Source organism: Microtus ochrogaster, chromosome 17 (assembly GCF_000317375.1).
Source record: "Microtus ochrogaster isolate Prairie Vole_2 chromosome 17, MicOch1.0, whole genome shotgun sequence".
Lineage (NCBI taxonomy): Eukaryota > Metazoa > Chordata > Mammalia > Rodentia > Cricetidae > Microtus > Microtus ochrogaster.
This window is the reverse complement of record NC_022019.1, coordinates 3,695,142-3,705,062: the sequence shown is the minus strand read 5'-3', so window position 1 is coordinate 3,705,062 and position 9,921 is coordinate 3,695,142. Positions and strand designations below refer to the sequence as shown.

Here is a 9,921-nt window from a genome sequence, read left to right as displayed (position 1 = left end):
TTTTTTTTTTTCTTTTTGAGACAGGGTTTCTCCGTAGCTTTCGGTTCCTGTCCTGGAACTAGCTCTTAAAATAGTTTATTCTTATGAATCTGTGTGTCTTAGGTAGGGTTTCTGTTCTTTGATAAACACCATGACCATAAACAACTCAGAGAAGAAAGGGTTTATTTCAACTTATAGCTCTTAGGTCTCACTGGGAAGTCAGGGCAGGACTCAGACCTGAAGGAGGGTGTTGCTTACTGGCTCACTCTTCATAGGGCTAATGTAGCCTTCTTTCTTTTCTTCCTCCTGTTTTGGAGATAGGTTTCTCTGTGTAGCCCTGGCTGTCCTAGAACTCATTCTTTAGACCAGGCTGGCTTCAGACTTAGAGATCTGCCTGCCTCTGCCTCCCAAACCACCACCCAACATAAATAATTAAAAAAAAAATTGTTAGCCAGGCTGTGGTAGCCCATGCCTTTAATCCCAGCAGTTGGAGGCAGAGGCAGGCAGATGTCTTTGAGTTTGAGGCTAGCCTGGTCTACAAGAGTTAGTTCCAGGACAGGCTCCAAAGCTACAGAAAAACCCTGTCTCAAAAAACCAAAAAAAAAAAAGTTTAGTATGCATAGCCCATGTTGTAAGAATATTTTTTTTTATTTATATTATGCCTAAAATTAGAAAATGAGATGCTGTCACAACTGTTAGAATGGCTGCTTTCAAGGAAGGAGTGAATGTGTGAATGAATGCAATGAATAGCAGGTGTTGGCGAAGATACGGAGAAAGAGAAAATCTATATCACTGATAGGAATGAAAATTGATGCAGCCATTTTAGGAAATAGTATGAGGTTTTTCAAAAAAAAAACTGCCCTGTGACCTAGCAGCCAGTGTGCAAGGCGACTAGAGTCAGGACCTTTAGGGGACATTTGCACCCATGTTATGTTATAGTGATATTCACAATAGCCAGAGCAAACCTCAGTGTCCTCAATCAGCTTGTGAAAGGAGAAGACAGTGTTCATGTGTACACAGTAAAGTATGGTTTCGTCTTCAGAAAGAAGTAAATTTTGTCGTTTGTGTTACCACAGATGAATCTTGAAGTGATACTAAGTGGAGTGAGCAGCCCAGAAAGACAAATACCAATGATCTCGCTTGTTGGGAGATTGTCGAGAGTTGGAATTGTAGAGAATGGTTTTATTTTAGAGGGGCCGCGGAAGGCGATGATTGAGTTTACAGACGATTACAGAAATACGGCGATTGTTGTATTGGTTATTTCTAGGCTATAATTGTTCCCATCACAAAGTAAACTTGTGAGTTAATAGATAATGTTAATCAGCTTGATTTAATCATTCAACAATGTATACTAGTAGGGTTTTGGGGGTTTGTTTTTTGTTTTTTATTTTGTTTTGCCTGCGGATATATCTATGAAGTTGTCAGACCCCCTGGAACTGGAGTTACAGGCAGTTGTGAACTGTCTGCCATGTGGGTGCTGGGAATTGAACCTGGGTCACCTGGGAAGAGCTCAGTCCTCTTAGCCACTGAGCCCCTAGTGTTATATTCTTAATGTTTGCAGTCATTTTCAAATTAAAATCAGGAGTGACACCTCAAGTTAAAATTAAAGTTTACAAGGAAATTCTATTTAGGATTTAGCTTAAGTTTTAGAAAATTTACTATCAATAGGATTATGTTGTATGTGTCTGTGTGTCTCTGTGTATGTGAATGCTCTATGTGTGCCCAGGGAAGCCAGTTCTCCTAGAAGTGGAGTTGCAGGTGATTATAAGCTGTCTAACAAGGTGCTGGGAACTGGACCGTGGGCTCTTTACCACGGAGACATCTTTCTAGCTCCAAGATGATGATGTTGAAAGACTTTTAAAAATGCTTCTGCTTTTAACCTAACGACATTTGATATTTCTAGGCACTGGAAAAACACTCTTGGCACGAGCTGTTGCTAGCCAGCTGGACTGCAACTTCCTAAAGGTAAGAGGAAATTCTTTTATACTTATTGAAATGAAATTTATTTGAACTGTCTAATTTATGTTACTCTTTTTCTTTTAATCAGGTTGTATCTAGTTCTATTGTAGACAAGTACATTGGTGAAAGTGCTCGTTTGATTAGAGAAATGTTTAATTATGCCAGGGACCACCAGCCATGCATCATTTTTATGGATGAAATAGATGCTATTGGTAAGAATGACACCTTTTAAATTTTTTCTTAACTTTTTTTGTAAGTATTAGAAGAAGTTGTTTAAACCTGAAAGAACCTCCTGCCTGAGCAGTAGTTATGACTTGTATGAAGTCTGTGAGTGGGTGAGTGGGTATTCCCAGAGTACCACCTGCCCGAATAGGACTTCTCAGAGGCTAAAGAGTGTGACCATTTTTAGTAAATTAACCAGAACTATACCAAAGTAATTCCTCACTCAATTTCTACATAGTATTTTTAACTTGAGTACTATTACATTCTGTTTTATTAAATGATGGGCACAAAGCAAAAGAATAATGTGTATATATTTCCAAATATATTTATTACTTTAGGTGGCCGTCGGTTTTCTGAGGGTACATCAGCTGACAGAGAGATTCAGCGAACTTTAATGGAGGTAATATTTGGTATAGAGGGATTTATATGTATATATGTATGTGTGTATATAGAAAGTTACTTTTTATGTTTTGTTTTGTTTAAGACAGGCTGGCCTTGAACTCACAGAGATCCACCTGTCTCTGCCCCCTGAGTGCTGGGATTAAAGGAGTGCGCCACCACTGCCCAGCTAAGAAAGTTACTTATTAATGAAAAAGTGAAGGTTGCATATTTGAAGTTGAAGTGTATATAGCAGTTTAGATGAAGAGTTAAACATGAAATTTGTAATGTTGCTAGTAATGAACACTTTTGTATGTCATAATCTCCAATAATAATAATTACTGCTCTGTTGTTTGGGGCAGTGGCTCAGTAGGCAAGAGTGAATGCTTTGCGAGTATGGACCTGCTTTAAAATCTCCAGCACTCATGTAAAAAAATTTGCTTGGCAATTGTGCACATTTAATGCCAGTATGAGCGGTAGAGACAGGAGAATTGCTAGGATTTGCTTTGCCAGTGTAACTCCAGGTTCAGTGAAAGATTCTGTTTCCAGGGCATAAGGCAGACATCCTTTCACGGGTGGCCTCCAGAATGACCCCACCACACACACATTACATCTACACACATACACCAAAGGGGGAAGTGACTGCTGCTGGAGAACAGGGAGAGAGGAAAGACAAGAGCAAGCGTTTTTTTGGTCTGTTGTGTACTGGGGTATCTCTAAAAATCAAGTAATGTCTATTTCAGAACAGTAAGAAAAATTAGTGTCTTCCCCATGAAGAAATGATGAGCGACGAAACACATGTTCTACCTGATTTCAGTAGTGTACATGTATGCATGTATTAAGACATGGCACCATATAGATGTGCAGTTTTATTGTTTAAGAGGGAAAATGAGGGCTGGAGAGATGGCTCACTGGTAGTTCTCCCAGAGGCATTGGGTTCAATTCCCAGCACCCATATGGCAGCTCACAACTGTCTTTTACTACGGGGATCTGACACCTTCACACCAGTGCACATGAAATAAATTCAAATTTAAAAAAAAAAAAAAAGGAAAAATGAAGAGAAAAATTGATACTGGAGAGATGGCTCACTGGTAGTTCTCCCAGAGGCATTGGGTTCAATTCCCAGCACCCATATGGCAGCTCACAACTGTCTTTTACTACGGGGATCTGACACCTTCACACCAGTGCACATTTAATAAATTCAAATTTAAAAAAAAAAAAAAAGGAAAAATGAAGAGAAAAATTGATACTGAAAAGTAATGTTATTGGGCTGGGTGTGGTGGCGCACACCTTTAATCCCAGCACTCAGGAGGCAGAGGCAGGAGAATCTCTAAGTTTGAGATCAGTCTGGTCTACAGAGCAAGTTCGAGGACAGTCAAGACTCTTACTCAGAGAAGCCCTGTCTTGAAAATTCCAACAAATAAATAAATAAAGTTATCTGCAAATTGTGCTTGGTAAAATTGCACCATTCTATAAATTTTTAATATATCAACTATTCAAATGTACAAATTATATCGTTTCTTAAGCATATGACTTTGTGTTAGTTTGGTGATGGTATGAGTAACAGGTATTAAGATTATCAACAGTAAGTATGTTACATTTATGTGTGGCTGCTCTAAACACCACTCTTTGCTCTTTATTGCTAAGACTGTGGCAACTAAAATAGATTTTTAAAAACTATTTTTATTCTTTGGTACATACATAAGGTATATCTTTATGTTTACTCTTCCTTCTTCATCCCCACTCCTTCCAGCGCTCCCTCACCATCCCACCTTCATATTCGCTTTCTTCTTAATCCTGCATAAGCATTGACAACGTACTAGTTAGGGGTGATACTCTTGAAGAAAAGCAACTCCATTTCCCAGCTGTCATCAGTTACCAGTAACGCCTCATGAGCCCACCAGTCGTGTAGGAATTGTTGACTGGCTTAATCTAGGGCAGGTAATCGCAATTCTATTTCATATCCAGAAGATCCCATTCTCAGGCTCTTCTGCCCATCTCTCACGATGGTGTCTGAGCCTGGTGGGAAAAGCTGGTTTTAGTAATGGAGAAGATAGGTGATGAAAAAGCAAGATCCCATTGCCGCCAGTGAAAACTAGGTAGCACAGGTCATTCATTTGATTTTAATTCTTTTTACTGTTGTCTTTGAAAAATCACTTTTCATAAATTATAATCATTTATTCAGATGAGCAGTTTTGCTGTTGCATTTTTAGACAGGCTATCTTCTATGTAACTTGAGTAGCTTGGAGCTTTGTTGTTGTTGTTGTTTTTCGAGACAGGGTTAGCTTACCCAGTAGCTTTGGAACCAGTCCTGGAACTTGCTCTGTAGACCACGCTGGCCTCGAACTCTCAGAGATCCGCCTGCCTCTGCCTGGGTGCTGAGATTAAAGGAGTGTGCACCACCACCCGGCTAGCATAGAGCTTCTAAGGACCAGGCTGACCGCATTTATGACTGTTTATGTACAGTATTTTAAATTTAAACTACAGGCTTAGAATTAAGCTCCCAGGACCTTAAATTGGGTCCTGGGAGTCCAGTGCAGTTGGTAAAGTTCTTGGCTAGTGGGCATGAAACTCTGTGTTTGGTCCCTAACTCCAAATAAACCACTTTAAGTAGCCCATGGCTATAATCCAGCTCTCCTGAGGTAGATTTAGGAAAACCAGAAGTTCAAGGTCATCCCTAGCAACATAGTAAATTTAAAGCTAGCCTAGGGTACGTGACACTGTGTTTCAAAACAAAAACCAAAACCATAAGAAATATTTTAGAACAACACAATTATTAGTGTTATTCATGTAACTGATAATGTTATCAACTAGCAGGCATTGCCTATTATCTAGTTATTTTTTGTTGTTGTTTGTTTGTTTTTGTTTTTTGGAGACAGGGTTTCTCTATCGCTTTGGAACCTATCCTAGAACTCACTCTGCAGACCAGGCTGGCATTGAACTCACAGAGATCCTCCTGCCTCTGCCACCCGGGTGCTGGGGTTAAAGGCCTGTACCATTACGACCCAGCCTAGCTAATTATCTTTAAATTTATTTTACTGTTTCTTTAATTTTTGTGTGTAGATCCACATACATGCATGTGTTTGGTAAAGTCTGTCTCTTGATTTTTACTTAGTTACTAAATCAAATGGACGGATTCGATACTCTGCATAGAGTTAAAATGATCATGCCTACAAATAGACCAGATACACTGGATCCTGCTTTGCTCCGTCCAGGAAGATTAGACAGAAAAATACGTGAGTCACTGTTTTCTTGGTCTATGTCAATTTTTTCTTCTCACCCACCTTCCTCTCACTTTCTTAAACCAACAACTGGAGTACAAAGTCGTTTCTTGTCATTTTCAGATATCGATTTACCAAATGAACAAGCAAGATTAGATATATTGAAAATTCACGCAGGCCCTATTACAAAGCACGGTGAAATAGGTAAGAAAGTTGAGTGTTTTATTTGTGTATACATCTAGTGAATGAAGCACAGCACTATGAGATGTTACTCTTGGTTTACTGAACCTAGGTTTATTTGTTTATGGGTGGTTTTTTTTTTCTTTCCTTTTTTTTTTCTTGGCTTTTCAAGACAGGGTTTCTCTGTAGCTTTGGAACCTGTCCTGGAACTCGCTGTGTGGACCAGGCTGGCCTCAAAGTCACAGAGATCCACCTGCCTCTGCCTCCCGAGTGCTGGGATTAAAGGGGTGTGCCACCACTGCCTAGCTTTATTTATGGTTTTTTGAAGACAGAATTTCTCTGTGTAGCCCTGGCGGTCCTGAAACTCATTCTGTAGACCAGACTGACCTTGGACTCTGAAGTCTGCCTGCCTGTCTCTGCCCCCTGAGTGCTAGAATTAAAAGCACGTGTCACCACACCCAGGTTGAGCCTAGTTTTACACCAAATAAACATGGTAGTTTTAATTGAGTAAATTTTTGCTGAGCTTATAGTGAATGCTAGGAGGTGGAAGTGCTAGGAATGTCATGGCACTGAATGAAATTCTGGCCTTTAGAAAACCTTGATCATCACAAAACAGATGCAGATTAGATGGTGATAGATGGTGTGGAGAAAAGTAAAGCAAGGAGAAGGAGATGGGAAGTGTCGGGAGATTTTGAAATGGGGAAAGGTTAGTAGGCCGAAGGCTTTACCAAGAAGGCCATTTATTCATTCACTTGGTTCATTGATTTATTTATTTTAAGTGTTTGCATGTATGTCTGTGGGTAGACATGTACACCTGAGTACAGGAGCCCACAGAAGACCATAGGTGTCTGGTGTTGGATTCCTTGGAGCTGGAATTACAGGTAGTTGTGAGATCCTGATGTGGGTTATTAGAACCAAACTTGGGTCTTCTGCAAGGGCAGTGTGTGCTCTTAACTGTTGAGCCCTCTTTCTGGTCACCAAGGAGGTCATGTTTAAGCTATGACTTGAAAAGATGAGTTAACTAGACGTGGATACTCGGGGAAGGCCTCTGAGCAGATGGGGACCTGGCACATCCAAGGACCAAGCAAGAAGCTAGGGAGGGGCTCTAGAAGAGTAGGGAGCTGTGAGGAGTAGTAGAAGCCTTGGAAGTGATGGTGTAGACCAGGCTGCAGGTAGGAAGGAACTTTGTTCATGATGCCGACCTCAAATTTAGTTTGTTCTTAAAGGTTGTATAGCTGTAATAGTACTGTGTTTAAAAATGGCTACTCAGTTTCTCTTTCTATGCCATTACTAACAGGTACGTGTTTAAGTTAATTTGAAAGCTGGATTTTGTTTTTTGCTTTCCGTATTATTCGTGGTCAGTCTTGTTGCATCCATAATTTCTGTTGCATGTTTAACAAACAAATGAATTTTAGGCATACCATTTCATGTATGAATACTTAGTTCACATAAAATTGCTTTGATAGCCTGCTGGGGGCAAATTGGAGAACAACAAAGAAAGAAATAAGACATTATTTCAGTAAGTCAGATAAAAAATGGTGGTGATGTGGTAAAGGTTTCCCTCCCAGATTTGCTGAGATATAATTACAGTCTTTGAAATAGTGAGACTTGAAAGTCATACATGATGACACAGGCCTGTGATGCCCACACTTGGAAAGTGGAGGCAAGCAGGCAGGTCAAAAATTCAAGATCATTCTCAGCTACAGGGTGAGTTTGATCCAACTGTAGCTCCATGAGTCCTTGAATCAGCCAGGCATTTCATCAGTAAACAAAAGAAACTCTGGATTTAGCTTATGGGGATAAGATGTCAGGACGATACAATGTCAGATGCAGACTACAGAAAGAAGCAGGAAAGGCTTAGGTGTGGAGGGCTGGTGAGGTGGCTCAGTGGTAAAGGTGCTTGCCGCCAAACCCAACAACCTGTGATTGGTCAGCACTGTATGGTGGAAGGAGAGAACCAACTCTTGCAAGTTTTCCTTTGACCTCCACATGGAATCCTTGGCATGGACATGTATATTAGCAGACACACAATAGATGAATAAGTAACCAGGTGATGGTGGCGCATGCCTTCAGTCCCAGTACTCAGGAGGCAGAGGCAGGCGAATCTCTGGGTTCCAAGACAGCCTGTACTATGCAGAGAAATCCTGCTTCAAAAGAAAAAAAAACAATAAATAAGTAAATAAATTCTTTCTGTTTGTACTTTTGCACAAAATTCTTGTTGACTTCTGAACTAGGGAATCTAATATAATTGGTTGACAGCTTTTAAAACCCTCTAGAATGGGCTGGGGGCAACACAGCAGCGGATTGCTTATCTACAGTGCTCTAGGTTCTAGGTTCAATCATCATTACCACCAAAACAGGAGAACTTCTTAGAGCCAGGCATAGTGTCACAGCTTTGATCCCAGCACTCTGGAAGCAGAAACAGAAGGATCTCTTGAGAATTTCAGGTGTGGTGAGTCTCTATAGAAAGTTTCATACTAGCCAGGGCTACAAAGTAAGACCCAAGACCCTGTCTCAAAACAACAAAGGAAAACCCTTATAACTTAATGGTTACAAATAGCTACAAATAATTGAAGGTTACTGCTCACTGCTCATTTCATTGTTCCTTTGAGGTTTTTTTTGTTTTGTTTTTCTGATTTTCGAAACAGGGTTTCTCTATGTAGTTTTGGAGTCTGTCCTGGAACTCGCTCTGTAGTCCAGCCTGGACTTGAACTCAGAGATCCACCGGCCTCTGCATCCCAAGTACTGGGATTTAAACGTGTGTGCTACCACTGCCTGGCTTCTTTGAGAATTTTAAGTTGGAAAGAGTGCTGTAAACAAAGGATGCCAGTTTCTAAGTAGCTTCTACAAATACTTATCTCTCTCGGTGTTAGATACTGTGTTTTTCTTGGGAATCCTCTCAGGAAGCTTATGATGACATGAATATGATTAAGTGCTAACTAACTAATCACCCAGAGATTACACATAGAGATTTATCTGCCGTGTACTGCCTGGCTGGCAAAGGTGTCCCATCATTCATTCATACCGAGGAGCCTGTGCACTGTAGTTTTCCTCACTGATCTATGTCAGGCTCATAACTAGCACAAAGCTGTAGCTCTTCATGTCTATGTTGTGAGGAAGTAGAGACTTCACTGTAACTGTTATTTCAGGTGATACAACTTGGAGTTAGCAAAGAAAATCAGAAAGCTAATAAATGCTTTCTTTAGCATTTAAAGTTCTTATTTTGATAAAATAATGTCTGCCGTTAGTACATTTTACATTTAATCTCCATAACTGAAGTATATTTCATTTATTGTTACTGTTTTATCTACTTATTTTATGTGTATATGTCTGTGCACATGTGTGTATGTGTGTAAAAGACAATTGTTAGTTGCCTTGTGGGTACTGAGAAATAAACATGGGTCCTCTGCAGCAAGGTCAGCAAGTGCTCTTAACTGCTGAGCCTTCTCACCAGCCACCAAAGTATTATGTTTTTATTGTTTGATTTTTTTTTAAATTTTATTTATTTATTTTTTTGGTGGGCAGTGACTGAACTCAGGACTTTATGCTTAGGCATGCAGCCAGGCTGTGGTGGCGCATGCCTTTACTCCCAGGACTTGGGAGGCAGAGGCAGGCGGATCTCTATGAGTTAGAGGCCAGCATGGTCTATAGCACGAGTTCCAGGCCAGGCTCCAAAGCTACACAGAGAAACCCTGTCTTGAAAAACCTAAAAGAAAGAAAGAAATGCTGGGCATGTACTCTACCATTGAGACATACCGTACCCCTCAGGATTTTGTTAGAGTTACCATTTTCATCTGTGTGTGTGTGTGCTTTGTGTTTTGATCATATTCAACCTATTTCTCCTCTTGTACTTTTCCCACCTCAACTGATTCCACCTCTCGATTTTATTTATTTATTTATTTTTTATTTTTTGGATTTTTCGAGACGGGGTTTTTCCGTAGCTTTTGGTTCCTGTCCTGGAACTAGCTCTTGTAGACCAGGC

At 40.2% G+C, this 9,921-nt stretch overlaps 1 protein-coding gene across 1 annotated transcript in view; it reads left to right on the top strand.

Annotated features, from left to right (window-relative positions):
- Positions 1 to 9,921, top strand: part of Psmc6 (proteasome 26S subunit, ATPase 6) — a 25,330-nt gene that overhangs the window by 10,787 nt on the left and 4,622 nt on the right. The window contains exons 8-12 of the mRNA XM_013349202.1: positions 1,883 to 1,944; positions 2,027 to 2,150; positions 2,499 to 2,560; positions 5,654 to 5,774; positions 5,883 to 5,978. Coding sequence (XP_013204656.1) covers positions 1,883 to 1,944; positions 2,027 to 2,150; positions 2,499 to 2,560; positions 5,654 to 5,774; positions 5,883 to 5,978 — 465 coding nt within the window. The remainder of the gene's footprint in view (positions 1 to 1,882; positions 1,945 to 2,026; positions 2,151 to 2,498; positions 2,561 to 5,653; positions 5,775 to 5,882; positions 5,979 to 9,921) is intronic.